The 17189-nt window shown below is 52.3% G+C and overlaps 1 protein-coding gene across 1 annotated transcript in view; it reads right to left on the reverse strand.

Annotated features, from left to right (window-relative positions):
* Ssh1 (slingshot protein phosphatase 1) overlaps positions 1 to 17189 on the reverse strand; it is a 49973-nt gene that overhangs the window by 13063 nt on the left and 19721 nt on the right. Inside the window, 7 exon segments of the mRNA XM_051161696.1 lie at positions 1409 to 1502; positions 1951 to 2145; positions 5032 to 5097; positions 5583 to 5651; positions 10062 to 10183; positions 10526 to 10590; positions 13350 to 13453. Of these exon segments, the coding sequence (XP_051017653.1) occupies positions 1409 to 1502; positions 1951 to 2145; positions 5032 to 5097; positions 5583 to 5651; positions 10062 to 10183; positions 10526 to 10590; positions 13350 to 13453 (715 nt within the window).

Consider the following 17189-nt stretch of genomic DNA (forward strand, 5'->3'; position numbering starts at 1 on the left):
CTACTGAGCTTAAAACACTTAACCTTTAACAACTAAGTACCAACAATACTACCGTTGAAAAGGTAAAGTTGCTTTCTTTCTTTTCTTTTTTTCCTTTTTTTTTTTTTTGTTTGTTTGTTTGTTTGTTTGTTTTTTTGAGACAGGGTTTCTCTGTGTAGCCTTGGCTGTCCTGGACTCACTTTGTAGATCAGGCTGGCCTCGAACTCACAGCAATCCACCTGCTTCTGCCTCCCGAGTGCTGGGATTAAAGGCATAAAGTTGCTTTCTTGAATGAGAAGGCGCCACTGCATGGTTTTTACTACTTAGTTAAAGATTAGGCTTTAAAGCTGAGGCAGGATAAGTGAGTTTGAGGATAGCCTGAAAAATGCACAGTGAGTTCTGGGGCAGCATGAGCTACAGAGGGAGACCCTGACTCAAAAATACCAAACTAGAAAACAAACAAATAAACAAATGGGCACCTTAAACTTCCTGTAACTCATTGTAGTCTTCAAATAAAAAAAAAAACAGCAACAAAAGATAAAACCATCAAGATGTCAGCAACAAAACTTGACTGAGTTCACAGTGGAGAGAGCTGACTCCCGCAAGCTGTTTTCTCTCTCACACGTGTGTTGCATGACACACTCCCAGCCCCAATTACATACATAAATAAATATGATACTTAGGAAAAAAATTAAAGACTTTTGTTTGATACAGGGTCTCACTATATGTCCTAGCTGGCCTTGACGCCAGAGAACTTATGTCCAGGCACTGGGATTAAACCTGTGCCCCATGCTTGGCCTGGAGATTTGTTTGGGGTTCCACCCACATATATGTCTGTGCACCATGTGCATGCAGTGCCTGCAGAGGCCAGAAGAGGGCGCCAGATCTCCTGGAGATGGAATTACAGAGGGACATGAGCTACTACCAGGTGGACATGGAACTCGGATGATGATCTTCAAGGCAGGTAGGGCTATTTACTGAGGAGCCATCTCTCCAGCCCCCTGGTGAACCATTTAAAGCTATTGATGATGATGATGATGAAGCAACCGACAAAAGAAACAAGCTTAAGAGGCACAGGGAGCAGCCTGAGATTACTAGCTCCTGTACAAGGCCAAGGAGGGCACAGAAGCAGGAAAGGGCGCAGAAGGCTGAGGTTCCTCGGAGGACCTTCTACAAGAACTTCCATGACTCAGAGAGGGCAGGCCATCTGTCTGTGGTCTCCAAGCCTGGGCCCTCCACAGCCCTCGTGCCTCTGCAGAGGGAAGTACAGGAGCCTCCGGGTGGACAGAGGTACTGGGCATGCCCGTGCTGGGGACATGTGTGATGGGCTGGGGCCTGCTGTGGGCTGAGGGGGAGGGCTGGGGGAGGGAGGGAGGGAGGGAGGGAGGGAGGGAGGGAGGGAGGGAGGGAGGATGGGAGGGCTCCTTACTTCCTTAGAAGTCACATTTTCAAGGTCCTGGCTCATCATGATGCTTCGGAGTTTGGCTCTAATAAGCCTCTCGGTTCTTTCGCCTTCGGTTGGCCTAGGGAGAAAACATACAGGAAGCTGCAGACTGTAGAGGAAGCAGCGTCACAGGGACACGACACCCTCACAGGTTTACGGCAGCGTGCACAGGTATCAGGCCCTGTGAGGAGAAGTGGAGGAGACCTCCCCCCAAACCCCAGTCCCCACGGCAGCCGAGTGTAGGAAGAAAGAGGTCAGTGGGTAGGGCGCTCGCTCACACACAGGCCACACACGCTCTAACTGCCAACGTGCTGGGCTGTCTGTCAGTCTCCACTTGGGGCCACTACTGCATCCTAAATGTCCTCACAGGACACCCAAGCCTGTGCCCTCCCAGGGCCATCTATGTGCCAGCGCTGCTTATTAACTCAAGGGCCACGGAGACCTGGACAGTCCTCTCCTGCCCCAGGGAAGCAGGGCCCCGAGAGGGCCCGTGGGCAGCGTCGGGAGGCAGCCCCCCTCCCACGCACTTGTCCACAAACAGCGCTGGGGAGTCGGGCCTCGTGGACTCCAGGTCCTGCATGGCGTTCCACTCGTTAATGCAGCTCTGCTCGGAGCCGATGCAGCTCTCATAGTAGGTGGCCCAGATGAGTGCCACGCCCCCAGGGAAATAGTTATGCCTCCGAGCCACTTCACAGGCCTTGTGAAGCACTTGCAGGGCAGACCTGGGGGAAGAGAGAGCAGCTCAGGATACGTGTGTGCGCACACATGTGCCTCCCACACACGGGGGGGGGGGGGGGGTCTTGGGTTCTGTAGCTCACACCACGGCAGTGGAATGGGCAATTCAGAAAGGACTCCTCACTCACAGGGTATGTGAGGCATACCGGCAGCTGGGTACACCTATCAGCTCCCAAAGGCTGTATCAATTAAGCTCTCAAGTGCACAGATAGTATTCCTCATCGTTTCCACAGGAACGAACAAATGCCAGCAACAGACCCCACCCCATAGCACCCAACTCTTCTAAGCTGGCTGGGTCACACAGACCATCTGTGTCTGAAGTCACAGTAGCCCGAGTGCAGGCAGGGCTGTGCTGCACTGCGGGCATCTAACGTTAGGAAAAGGTCTTTAAGGATCAGCAGGGGCTCCTGAGTGCGCCTGAGGACCCCTCCTCAGTGTGTAACATCTCAGGGCCCCCAGGGCTTAAAAAACGCGTGTTTTATTTAGTCAGCTTCTTTTACTTCTTTTGACAAAAATACAGGCTGAAAATTTCTCAACGAATGGGCTGCTGAGGGAGGTAAGGCAAAGGCAGAAGGGCTGCCCCCAAGGGAGGGCATCAGCAGATGAGGCACTTCAAGCAGCGTCACTGTCCATAATTCCAATTGTCCTGCCATCTAGGCTAGTTGAGGGAATAAACTTGAGCCAAGTTATTAAATTCAGTTCTGGGGCTGGAGAGATGGCTCAATGGTTAAGAGCACTGTCTGCTCTTCCAGAGGTCCTGAGTGCAATTCCCAGCAACCACATGGTGGCTCACAACCATCTATAACGAGATCTGGTGTCCTCTTCTGGTGTCTGGCTCCTAAGAATTTAAAAAAAAAAAAAAAAAAAAAAAAGGCAAAACAACCATCAACCACCACCATCACTAATGGTGATGATGATGATTATGTTAAAAATTTGGCCAAAGAAAAAAGAGACAGCAATTATCCGAGGGCGCTTGCTGGTTTGTCCATCCTCAGGACACTGCCCTCCACTACCCGTCCTTACCTCAAGTGAACTGAGTGTAGCCTAGAGTAACAGAGGCGGGAATGGACATAGGCTTAGCCAGGGACCCGAGAGAGCTCTCTGCAACTCTCCCAGCCTGGACCAGAGGCATCGCCTAGAAATCCCATCTCCTGCTTCTCGAGCTTGAAGTTTTCCTAGTGTATTCCAACTGCTCTGTTGCACTTGTACATAAACTGTTGAGCCCACAGGAGTGTCCCCGTTAGACACTGCAGTATGACACTGCCTATAACCCTGCTGGGCCACACCCCGTGAGTATGCAGCCGCAGGGCTCTAGGCTGGTCACACCTAAGAGAGCCCTAAGAGGAGCTGATCCAGGAAGCTGTGACGCCGACGCAGTGTTCGCCCACAGCTGCTGCTAGGGTCAAGGCAGCCCTGCCTTCCCTGGGATCCAGGCTGGCGACAAGCACTCTGAAGCCTGGCAGCCATAGAGAACAGCTGCCCAGCTGTCCTGGCATGACATACAAGCTTGTTCGTGTGTGTGTGTGTGTGTGTGTGTGTGTGTGTGTGTGTGTGTGTGTGTGTGTGTGTGTGTGTGTGTGTGTGTGTGTGTGTGTGTGTGTGTGTGTGTGTGTGTGTCTGCCTCCCTTCAAGAGGTGATTCATGCCTACATCATGACCCTCTGGCCACTTGCAGCCCCCGCCGAGCACCGCGCTTGTCGCTTCCCGGCAGAAAACTAAGACCTACTGTGCGCCAGGCTCAAGGAGTCAGTGAACTTCTGCCAGGTCGCACTCACCAGGTTGATGGGCGAAGCTTCATCTTCAATAGTAATAAACTTTAATTTATTTGGGTTTAAATGGGCAAAGAACTTAAATAAAACATTTCCCACAAAGACACACACATGAAATTCATATAAAAAATGCGCAGTGTAGGATATGGGGGGCATGGAGGCGCATACCTTTAATCCTAGCACTGGGAGGCAGAGGCAGGTGGAGTTCTCTGAGTTCGAGGCCAGTCTTGTTTACATACTAAGTTCCAGGCCAGCCATGGACCCTGTCTCCAACAGAAAGAATTCTCCACAGGACCTAACAACTTGTAGCTATAAACCCCAGAGCCTCACACCAATTAAGCATCCAGGGACAGTCGGGGCAACACTGTCTGCAGTAGGTAAGATGGAAGCAACCGCCTCAGGGATAACAGGGCAGACACAACACAGCAGGGTGTTCTTCAGCTTTGTAAAACAAGGGGGCTCTGAGTCACATCACGACATGAGCGAACCTGACCGTTATGTTAGAGAGAAGAGACATGGGCTGACAAGTCCACTCAGAGGCAACACAAAGTACAGAATCTTCTGGGGCCAGGGGAGTTCACAGAGGCAGGACTTCCTGTTGGGATGTTGAGACTGTTCTGTCAGCGGACAAGTGTTGGCTGACAGACACTGAATCAACCCCCTCCAAACAGCTAAGGTGGCTACTTATATTATGCAAGATTCTAAAGACAGACAGACAGCATTAGCTTCCAAATAGACGTGGTTTTTGTTTGTTTGTGTTTGTTTTTGAGACAGGGATTCTCTGTGTAGCCTCAGCTGTCCTGGAACTCCCAAGTACTGGGATTAAAGGCATGTGCCAACGCCACCTGGCTAAAAGTGGTTTTTCTTTTTCTTTTGGGAGGAGCGTGGTTTCAAGACAGGGTCTCTTTGTGTTATCCTTGGCTGTCCTGGACTCGGTTTGTAGACAAGGCTGGCCTTGAAATCTCAGCGATCCACTTGCCTCTGCCTCCCAAGTGCTGGGATTAAAGGTGTGCGCCAACACGCCTGGCCTGAAAGTGGTTTTTCTATTCATGCTGTCAGGTAGGAAATATCTCTATGGAATTCAAAGCCCCCAAAGCACACTTACCACATGGCCTGGACTGACACGGGCTTGAATATGTGCATCCTGCCTGCCGTGCTCACACTGAACCCGCTGAGGACAGAAAATACAAGTTTTCAGTCAAGTCACTTGCAGACTGTGGGTGCAGTCCCACCCCAGGCTCGGGACCAGCATGCCTTCTGCTGCCTGACAAGGAGCGGCAGAGATGCCACGTCAGACAAGAGAGTGGCACCTGGAACGCTGCTGTGTCTGCCAGCCGCATCCCTGGCACCCCAGATACAAGTTACTGTGTGGTGTCTCACTCACCTGTGCACCCCCAGGTCACAGCCCTGGAGGGTCCAGAGTGAGTGATCCACACAGCAAGCACATTCCAGACCACCCACGTGTGACACCCATGCCGTGGTCGTTCCTGAGTAAATCCCTAAAGGACGCCCAGCACGGCCCTCCTACGGGCCTGACCCACAGGCACACCGTGGACCGGCCCACCACACGGTTACAGTTAAAGGCCATGTGGGTGCTCTGAAGCCCTGGCCCAGCCCCCAGCCCCAGGAAAGAGTCTCTTCAAGGCGCATCCATACCCATCCCCGTCCAGGTGGATCTTGGTGTCGCTCCAGAGGCAGAGAACCATCCCGATGGTGCAGCTCTTGCTACATGAGGAAGAGAAGACGCCGGAGTCAGGGCACGCCCTGCACGTGTGCTCTTCCCTCGGGCTCTTTGTCCAGCAGGTCCAGGCTACAGCCACCCGGCCCGGCACCAACTGCGGTGTGTGTGTGGGAGGGGCTCCCAGGCAGTCTGCGCAGTGTCCACTCACTGTCTGATTCCAGAGGACACAGGACTAGGGTGGACCCACTAGTGGGAGTGGCTGTGATTCCACAACTACAGAGGCTCTTGGGTACTGGAGACAAGCAGCTGATGTTGGGCACAGGCGCCTGCTGCAGTGGGCCAACTGGGGTGTGCAGGCAAACAGCGAGTGATACCATATGCCAGGCTGGGTAACAGGAGATGGCAGGGTCCCCACGGCTCCACTGCCTTTTGTGCTGCTGCCACTTTACAGACTAGTTCAATCCGGTTCTGTTTGGCCCATCCTAAGAGTGAATCGATACTCGCAGATTTTAGAGACTGGCGCCACTGGCACAGAGGCTTATCAGAGGGTCTCAGATTGTGATCAAACTCCAGAGGCATTAACTGCGGCAATTGTGCCCCCGGCAGCCCCACGGCCCTCAGGAATTCCGAGCTTCTATCTCTGCCATGGCTTACAGGCTCTGGGCACAGGGTAGCGGTGGGGGAGGGGAGGAGGGCTGGAAGCGGGTGGTAATGTTACTCCCTCCAGTGCCTGGACGACTCCCACTCCAGAGATATCACCTTGGTGCTAACCTGCCTTACGGTATCTGTGGTGAAGTGTAAGGCGGTAGGTCTCAACCTGGGGGTTGTGACTCTCAAAAGACCATCAGAAAACACAGTTATGGCTCACATTACAGTTATGAAGTAGCCACGAAAATAATCGTATGGTTGGGGGCCACCACGGCCTGAGGAACTGCACTAAAGGGCCGCAACACCAGGAAGGTTGCGAGCCGCTGCTGTAAGGCCTCCAGGTTAAGGTGGACTAAATCTCTGGGCAGGCAAAGTCCCCAGTTTTCCCTCCTGCAGTTCTACCCACCAGCAGAGGGCTTCCCGGGTGTCCTTACTGGGGGTAGAAAATGAGGTATGTGCTGAGCCCTACAGAGCTTTGAAGGCTACTGAGCTGAGTTGGGGCCAACAAGGCCCCTTTGGCTGCCCCAGAATGGCACAGAAAGGCATGCGGGGATATGATGGCAGGCCTGGAACCTTGCAGGAAGGGAGGTCTGTGAGACAGTCATTTCAACTGCCCCCGTTAGGCACGCAATGTAGAAAGAGCAGGTAACTGATACACCAGTGGACAGATGTCCCTGAAGGACTAGGGCCCAGGGCACTATGTCACCATGACAATGATGGCAACAATTTTATGAATTCACGAACCTGTCCATGGTGTCACTACCGTAACTCTCTGGCTTCCCCACGTGACTCACAATGAAGCTGGACAGTTGGAGGCAGGCCCTGGGGTGACACATACAGCAAGCGAGGCAGGGACTGGGGTAGGGAAACTGCACCTTCACGGGTGACAAATCACCCTGGAAGGGGAAGCAGGGGGGAGCAGCTGTGGGCAAAGGGAGCAGGTCACAAATCCCTGTGGGTTGGGAACAAAGGAGCCAGAGGACCTGGGCCCGGCCGGAGGCCGGCAGAAGACACAAGCTTGCGAGCGGAGCCCACTTTGAAGGGCTTTACAGATTCCAAAAGAAAATGAAGGGCCGAGGATGGCAGAAACGTTTGCAGTACTCAGCACCCGTGAACCAGAAGCGGAGTTACCCATGATGGGCCCAGGAGGCCTATGGAGATGCCTGCACCCACCACAGCTTCAAAGTAGCCTTTCTAACACAGTCCTCATATGTTCTCACCCTGGGAACCCAACACTTACTGCACCCCAAGAAAATAAAATCTCATGGCAGCAATTTAGGAAAGCAGAGAACCCTTATGTTACCAGGGCACTGGCTGCCATGGAGCCTCGTGCTTGGGGCTACAGCAGCAGCCAAGAAGGCCAGGTCAGGCCTGAGCCATCACCTCCCTGGTGAGATGCCCACGCACAGGACACATCCCAGCTGCCTCAGTCCCCACTGCAGAAAAGGGATTCAGTTGCTCACCGCTCTCTTGACCCCCCTGTCTATTTTTTTTTTATTTGTTTTAATGATTTACTTATCTTATATGTGTGTGTGTACATGTTTTGTCATGCGGCATCGCTTCCCTCTGGTCACAACAAGCTGCCACTCTCGGACTTTGCCCCCGTACCACAGCAACCAGAGCATAACAGCACCATGGGAGCTGGGTCTCCAGGGTGAGAACTCCCTGGGGAGGGTCAGGACACCGGCACCTGGGACCTAGCTGTTCCTCCCTCCCCTGACTGCACATGATTTTGGCGGATGCCAAAGGCTGACGGAGCGGGACTGCGCGGTGCAGTCCTTACCCACAGGATGAACAGAGTGACAGAACCACGCTCTGCTCTGCGATGTCAACAGCAGAGATGGTGGGAGGGGACCTGACTCCTACGGAGCTTCTACAGAAAGGATCGAAAGGAAGGCACAGATCGTCCTGTGAGGTGACAAAAACTCCTGTCCCTGAAGATTCCTACGGGGATGGGCCATCATCTGAAAACCCGTGAGTGACACTGTAAAACATGATGCCTTAGCCTGGCCATGGAGGCATGTGCCTGGTGCCTGTTAAAAAGCTGAGGCAGAGCTGATGGCGCAGGCCTTTAATCCCAGCAGAGGCCAGCCTGGTCTACAAAGTGAGTCCAGGATAGTCAAGGCTACACAGAGAAACCCTGTCTTGAAAAAAAAAGCTGAAGCAGAGGTAACAGGAGTCACTCAACCAACAAAGACGGACCCGCCCAGTTCTATGAGCACCCTCCTGGCGGCCCCAGGGCAGCAGTTCTGAGAGCACACTGGCCATTCTCCCAGCAGGTCCCCTGCACACGGCAGGGTGCCAGGAGGCAGGCAGAGGAGAGGAGTCACAGAGTGGATTCATCCCCCGCTCTTGTCTTCATCATCAGCCCTAACAAGTGGCAGAGTCTTGCTCACTGGCCTATGACACAGCAGCTTAGTCACAAGACGACCCGGCTGTGGTCATGCAGCCTCTGGGATTTCCCTCTTGCTACTGACTGAAGCACCACCCAGGTGCACCTGCCGTCCTACAGGCCCTGACTTCACCATGCTGCCCACTGGACCGATAACCCACCTGGCACCTCGCCCCCGCTTGCTCGCCCTCTCCCAGAAGCCTCGCGCCTTCCTGGTGGTGACGTGGTCCTCGTGCTAAGCTGAATGGGTGCTATGGCATCTCGGCTGACTGGAGGCCTAGCGGAGGCCTAGCCTGTTGCCGCCTACACAGGATCCTCAGAAAACCCATTGGGTTATTGAACACAGGATCCTCAGAAAACCCATTGGGTTATTGATGAGTAGGGTAAAGGGTAAAAATAAAGGGTTCGCTCTGACAGATCCAGGGTTGCAGACACCTCCCCACACGGGTCATTTCATGCCATGCTAGGGCCATGATGGAATATGCTTGACCTCCAATCCTAGGAACCAAGGGCCTTAAGAAGCTTTCACTTAAGAACCTGTCGAAAACAAAGAGCCAGTCTCTTTGGTGGTGACAGCGCATGCCTTCAACCCCAGCACTCGGAGTCAGAAGCCTGTGGATCTGTGTGAGTTCGAGGCCAGCTTGGTCTACAGAGTGAGTCCCAAGATAGCCAGGACTACACAGAGAAACCCTGTCTTGAAAACAAACAAACCAAGCGATCTGCAAGATCACCACTGGACAAGGCCCACAGCATACCATCCTCCTACCCGGGCTGTGTGCCTGGGAGGCGTCCTCCTGGCCAGCTCCCCTTTGTCCTTCAATGCTCATCACTGCTGTCCCATCCTTCGGTAAACGTTCCTGTGTAGGATGCCTTTACACATTCGAGGGACCCCCAAATCTGATCACGTCTAGAAGCTGGGTCCCTAACCCTGGAGCACTGAGGAGCTGAGACCTGGCAGAGGATGGCACCAGGTTCCACCCACAGAAGGAATTACTGCTGGGTAAGCCTCGCTCCCGCTGCGGCTGGCTTCCTGCTCTGCCACATGATCTCCTCTGCACGTGCTCCCACTCCTGTGATGTCATCCATGTGGCCAGAGGCCTCACATTAGGCTTGTAGGCTCTGGCACAGTGGGCTGAATAAACATCTTTCCTTTATAAACTGCCCGAGTATTGTGTGTAGCAACAGAAAGCCATCAGGCGCCTCCTCCTCCTCCGCAGCGCTCAGCAGTGTGAGCAGTGCATGTTTTCCAGCTGGCCCGCGGCAGCGGGGAACTAAGAGCTGGGAAACCAGGCCTTCTTCCCAGAGCCTTGGTGGCCCCATCTTCTGTAGGCTTTCACCCCAGGACACCAGGAGGGCCTTTGGCCAACATGACCCATCTCTTACTCAGATGGGAACTGCCATCCCTGAGACTCACCTCTCCTCACTGGAAAAGTCAACTCCCAGCAAGATGTTCTCCTCAGTGTCCTGGCGCCCGCTGGTGTACACCACGACCATGTAGCGGACACGGTCAGTCCAGACGCTCTCTAGGCGCACGGCCTGAGGATGGGGATGGGGTGTCACCTCACTGGTTTGTTCCCTTCCTCTGTTCCCCAAACGAAGACCACGGGCTTTAATTCTGTGTCTGGCACAGAGGCGGAACACAACCGTGTGCAGTGGGGGCGTGGGTGACGTGTACAAATTACATTCACGTTCAGCATGGATGACACCTCACACACATCTCTTCTGGCCCCTTTGGGGAGCTGGCACAGAACCCAGGGTGTCATACATTTCACAGGATGCCTCTACCACTGATGAGCCCCCCAGTGCCCTGGCCTTGGCCAACAGTGTGAGAGAAGAAATCACGACAGAGAAGGGTTCGATACCACCCACAGCTCTCACCAGCTTGATCCTGTCTTCACAGCGGAGGAGGTTGATCATCACTTGGAGGTGCTGAGGCAGGTCACCTGTCGGGCCAACGAGAAGAGGTTTTAATGGCCGAGTAGCCTACCTTCTTAGAAAAGCCAAGCCAAAAACAAACCATGGAAAGCTGACTCCAGTGGCCTGGATGACACAGTGGTACTTTCAGTGGTATTATCAAGAAACACATTGGGGAACACACGTGGGCCCGTGGGAGAACGGAAGCCACCACGGCCAAGCAAACGCTCCCAGGCAAGGCAGGAGGCAAGAACTATAGCTGTGGCTCCAGGGAGGCGCTGCCAAGGGCTGAACTGCAAGAAACTGTTCTTCATTCTTGGACATTTTCCACACAAGTCAGATGTTACTTTTGCACTGACAGGAGTGGGAGTGGGGGTAGGGTCAAGGGGGTGAGGAAGAGTATCTACCTGACCACAGACAACAGCTGAATACTGGGTGTCCAGAGAAAAGAAACTGAGAAAAAAACCAAAAACCAAACCAAAATAAAAAACCAACCTCAATCTATCAAAAGAAACTACTAATCTGTTGTCCTTTTCCTTCACTGCTAAGTACAAAAGACAGTCATCTAAAGCAGCAACCCCCCTGCCTCAGCATCGTGGGATCTGGGACTGTGGGTGCACACCACCACTCTCAGCCAGATAAAGTCACCTTTACTTTTTAAGACTGAAAAGAAGAATATGTGTACATGTGCGCAGTGGAGGGTGTCTGTCTACATGCGGTTGCCTGCAGAGTCCAGAAGAGAGCGTCCGATTCCCTGGACCTCGAGCCAAGGCAGTTGTGAGCAGCCAAGCTAAGATGCTGAAACCCGCACCTGGGTCCTCTGCGAAAGCACCATGCTCTCTTAAGCACTCATCTCTCTGCAGACTCACTCCACTTCCCTTTTTCGGATAGCGTCTACATAGCGCAGTCAGGCTTCAAGCTCACAACCCTCTTAGGGTGGATGTGAACTCCCCTGGGAGGCACCCCAGCGTTGGGGGTCTGGGGAGCTTGCTCCCTGGAGGATGGTAGGGTGTTCCAAGGGGTGTGGCTGCTGGGTCTGGGGTACAGTGTTGCTATAAAGCAGGACACAGGACTCAGCCCTGCCTTTCCTTGTCCTAAGGCTTTCCTGCCCTCCGAGGAAAGGGTCATCTGCGAAGGTGCTCAACCGTGTGAAGGCGCAAGAAACAACCCAGTAAAGCCTTTACAGTGCAGGGATCGGAGGAACTCAGCAATTTGTCTTAATTACCCTCTAGGGAGCTGAGGGTGAGGCTCCGCGGCACGTCAGTTGCTCAGTATGTACAAGGCCCTGGGTTCTGTGCCCAGTACTGCAAAAGCAGGAGAAAGAGTGACAACAGAGACACTGGACACTCGCTACATGACACTGCCTGTTTCTGGAGGCACTGGACGCCATGGATGTTAGGAAACTGAGGCTCAGAGGCAGAACAAGGTGGACAGAGGCAGGTCTGGCTGGCTTCACTAAGGACCCTGAAATATACCATGTAGCCTAGAGTGGCCTTGAACTCATGGTCCTCCTGCATCTATCCCACACCCTACTGCTGAATTCACAGGCTGACTAACAGCCTGCTCCAAATCAAAACTGTTTCCACACACCACACTGCCCCTCATACAGGACAGTGATTTTCTTAAGATTCCAACCTAAATCTTGGTTGCCAGGGTCGGTAAGTGCTTGCCATGAACTACAAGGAGGGAGATTCCAGCTCAGCACTTAGACCTAAGATGAAGCTGAGAGAGTAGAAGCCAAGCACCCCCCCCCAAAAAAAAAACAAAAAAAAAACAAAGAAAGAAAAGTAACAGAGGTAAGGAAAAGTCCGGTGTTTCCAGAGTCCCATCCTGGCTCTTTTGAAAGGTGAAGGGGCCTCTCTACCATGAGAACAATCAGACCCCAATAGCTCCCCTCAGAAAACCCCCAGGACCAGGATACGTTACAAAGGGCCCCTGTGCACAGGGACCTCTTGAATTCCACTTTTTTTTTTTTTTTTTTTTCGAGACAGGGTCTCTCTGTGTAGCCTTGGCTGTCCTGGACTCGCTTTGTAGACCAGGCTGGCTTTGAAAGTGCTGGGATTAAAGGCATGCACCATCATGACAGGCTTGAATTCCACTTTCTTTTTTAAATTTTGTTGTTGTTGTTGTTTATTTATTACGTAAGAAGGCTCTATCTGCATGTACACCTGCACACCAGAAGAGGGCACCAGATCTCATCATAGATGGCTGTGAGCCACCATGTGGTTGCTGGGAATTGAACTCAGGACCTTTGGAAGCGCAGTCAGTGCTCTTAACCTCTGAGCCAGCTCTCCAGCCCCCTTGAATTCCACTTTCAGTTTGCCTTCATTTCTGGAGTCAGGCAGCCCAACCAGACCAGTCTTGGTACCTGGCAGGTACTGTTTCTCACTGGTTCCCCTACGTAAGTTACTGTTCAAATTGACCCCAGTTCTATTACTTCTGTTCTTTCCACAGGTAGCCATGATAGGACAAAGACACTCTGTCACATGATCACTCCGAGTGCAGCCAGGCTCTTAACACCACCCACCGAGGGGCATTCAGGTGCTCATGAGGTATAAAGAGCTTGCAGGCTGCCTGCAAAGCTCATAGCTGTAATGCACACTGGTCCATCTGTCCAAGTCTCTCTGTGAGCTGAGATGTTCACTTAACTGGCAGAGAACACACAGGGAGCCTTTGCACCCCGGTAACTGTGCTGGCCATCACCAACCCATGATGCACTGCTTCCCTGGCTGTGTAAGAGCCAGCAAATGACTTCCCACCAACTACGGCTCATGGACGTTTCTCTCACCTGCATGTCTGTGAGGGTGCTGAAGACTCCGTTGGCCCTGGGGGCTGTTTCCCTGCTGTAGGAAGAGGGCCGCTCCTTTCACCATGAAAAAGCTCTCGCTCAAGCTGAGAAGAACAAAACCAGAGGATGGTTAGGGCGGCTGAGAGAAATATGGGCGAGGCATGCAGCAGAGGGAAGGCTTAGCATGGACACACAACAGGATTAAATGGTACAGCTGCTGCCACAGCGCTCAGGAGCAGACGAGGCTTCAGCTACCACCCTCACCCCACGACCCCCATTTCAGGTGTGCTGCCCCAGACCAACAGCTCCTCCTGACAGAAGCGAGATGAGGCTATCGGTGTAACGCAGAGACCCCATCCCAACAAAAGGCTGTTGTGCACTTGCTTTGAACCTGCACTCCTCGGTCTCTGCTTCTAGCCCTCCTACTCCCACCCACTGCCTCCCAGGAACTTTCAGTACAGTCCCTTCTCCCTGGTGCAGTCCCACAGATGGCCTCCCAGTGTGTCTGCATCCTTAGACCCTGGTTGGGTGCTGAGCTATAACTGTCCTCAGTCAGGACACCCAGACAGAGTCTCTCAGAAGGATGAATTTTGGGCCTATTATTATTATTATTGTTGTTGTTGTTGCTGTTTTAATTATTTGGATTTTCAAGACAGGGTTTCCCTGTGTAGTCTTGCCTGTCCTGGACTTGCTTTGTAGACCAGGCTGGCTTCGACCTCACAGCGATCCACCTGCCTCTGCCTCCCGAGTGCTGGGATCACAGGTGTGCGCCACCACGCCTGAACGGCCTTTTTATTTCAACAAAAATATTCACATTCATATTCAGTCTGTGACTGTCACTGTTTACAAGGCCAGCAGCCTGGGCAAACAGAAAGTAAAAAAGGACAGCTGGGGATGGACAGCAACACACACACACACAGAGCAGAGGATCAAATCAACAACCAACAACAACATTCTTGCAATTCTTCACTTATAATTTGGTTAGAAGTTTTTTTTTTTTTTCTTTCAGGGCTGGAGAGACAACGGTTCAGTGATTAAAAGCACTGGCTGATCTTCCAGGGGACTCAGGTTCAACTCCCAGCAACCACATGGAGGCACACAACCATCCATACCTGCAGTTCCAGGGGCCTCTGAGGGCACTGCACGCACATAGTGTCCAATCATTAATGCAGGCAAAACACCCACGCACGTAAAACTGAAAAACTCACATCTTAAAAAGAATTCTTCAGCTTGTGCAGACAATGAGGCTTTGAGATGAGGCCTCAGCTATTAACTGTTAGCAAGCGTTCAACAGCGACTGCAAACCAGAGAAGCATCCGCAGGACACAAGACTGTACCAGAGTGTTAACCTAGGACACAAGACTGTACCAGAGTGTTAACCTAGGACACAAGACTGTACCAGAGTGTTAACCCAGGACACAAGACTGTGTCACAGTGTTAACCTAGGACACAAGACTGTACCAGAGTGTTAACCTAGGACACAAGACTGTGCCAGAGTGTTAACCGACCTCCTGTGATTACCTTCTTTCAACTTCTTAGCAGTTTCCCTATTTTACAAGCTGAACATAAATCAACACTCCTGCCCACCCCTCCTGTGTAGCCTTGACTGTCCTGGGCTTACTTTGTAGACCAGGCTGGTCTCGAACTCACAGAGATCCACCTGCCTCTGCCTCCCGAGAGCTGGGATTAAAAGTGTGTGCCACCACCACCGCCCAGCTATTTTTGCTTTTCAAAGGAACATAAAAAACTCATAACACACATTTCATCTTTTATCAGTTCTGTAAAAGGATCACAGTTTAAATTACTGAGATACAGAAGTGTTCTCCCTAGCAAGCAGCAAACATGGGTAGATGATCTGAAGGAAAAAAAAAATCTTAAGAAAGTAGTACCTTTTAAAACCTTGGAATTGCAGAGTGCAGTGGCGCACGCCTGTAATCCCAGCACTCGGGAGGCAAAGGCAGGTAAATCGCTGTGAGTTCGAGGCCAGCCTGGTCTACAAGGACAGTCATGGCTTGGTTACACAGAGAACCCCTGTCTCAAAAAACCAAAAAACAAAACAAACAAACAAAAAACCCACAAAATCTTGGAATTAAGACTATTAATTCCTAGGTAAATGGAAGATGTTATCTACAGCGCAAGAGGGCAAACTCGTCTTTGATACCCGACGCTGGTGGCTAAGCATTGCAATTTAGAACTAAGGACCCTGCCTGCAGCTGCTGAGACAGCTTGCCTCCTACAATAGTGGATCCATAATAAACTCTGAAGCCTTCCTGCTTATGTTCTCATGGTAGGGGCTGGAGAGCTGGCTCAGCAGGTGAGAGCACTGGCTGCTCTTCCAGAGAACCTGGGTTCAATTCCCAGCACCCACACGGCACCTCACCAACTGTCTGTAACTCCAGTCCCAGGAGACCTGACACTCTTACACAGACACACCTGCAGACAAAACACCAATGTGAGTAAAACAAAAATAAACGAATCATAAAAGAATTTGAGAGGGGAAAAAAAAAAACCCCTCATGGCAAACACTGTTCAACTCTGATTGAACAAAGCTTGGCTGGGCCCCTCAGGTGCAGACCTTTGAACGCTGACAACCCAGCAATGGGCCATGTGATGCCAAGCAGTCACAGACCTACAAAGCACCTTCCCACCCCCACAGCTGCCACACACCTGCACTGAGGAACCGACAGGAATGTCCCCGCTGACGCTCCAGAAAAGAGAGGCCCTTAGCATTCGCAGCGCAGGTAAGAGCCAGGCTGTCTCCTCCTATCTGCCCTGCACCCCTCGTCCCCAGCCTTTTCTACTCATTTTTACAGCTAGGCTTTCAGAATACTCTGATCTCCACTATAGCCATCCAAACTCCAAGAGCCAAGACCCAGGAAACTTAAAGCAGCTATCTCCTGATCAAAGCGGCTGCGGAGAAATTTTCAAGGCATCATCAACTCCTTTTGTTCACAAATTAGAAATAAAAAGAAAGAAAGAAAGAAAAGAACTCAGACTGACCAGAAACCAGAGCATTCTGGAAACAGCCAGTAACAGTGACCTTTGCCTTGGAAACCATGAGCAAAAATTCCCCTTGGTTTCCCTTGCATTTCCTTTGGAAAAAAAGGGAACAATGATAAAGAGCAAGCTGGGCTCACCCTGTGACCTGCTCTGCAGCGGGTGACTGCTCTGCGTCATAAGGAGGGGCACCCCCCTCCACCCTCGGGGTGCATTAGGGTCCTGCAACCACCTCAGTTACTGTCAATAGACAGCCTGCATGTTGTGGGGAGCCCCACTGCCCTGAGGCCTGCAAGGTCCCGTGTCCTGGAAATATACGGGAAATAGCCGACCGCTGGTGGCCGGATGACCCTCAGCCACAGACAGAAAGGCCGTGTGCAGGACAGAAGGCTGCAGAGCATGCTCAGGCACGGAATCTACACAAACAGGATGAAGCTACTCCACGGCCTGGCTTCTAGGCTGTGTGTGGCCTGGGCCACTGCTGCTGACGGATAGCCCCTGGTGTCCACAGGCGGCTGGAGAGCACTGCATGTGATGGTGGCCAAGGGCACCTGGTTTTCTACACTGAGCTCATACAGATGCTCAAGACCAAGGCGTGGCGAGCGGCCTCAGAGCCCAGCAGGGTTTCCCTATCAGTAATGGCGCACATCCTTCTCTGAGTACTCAGGGCACAGATGCATGCCAGCCCAGCCGCCACCTATGCCAGACAGTGAAAAACCGTCCTTCCTACAAGAGACTTTAGAGCCCTAAGAGTTACAGAAAGTGTGACGCAGACGGAGGAAGCAATCCTCCTCCAAGGCTCTAAGGAAAATCCCGGCCCCTCCAGCCCTGCTAGAAGCTTTT

This window comes from Acomys russatus, chromosome 19 (genome assembly GCF_903995435.1).
Source record: "Acomys russatus chromosome 19, mAcoRus1.1, whole genome shotgun sequence".
Taxonomy (NCBI): Eukaryota; Metazoa; Chordata; class Mammalia; order Rodentia; family Muridae; genus Acomys; species Acomys russatus.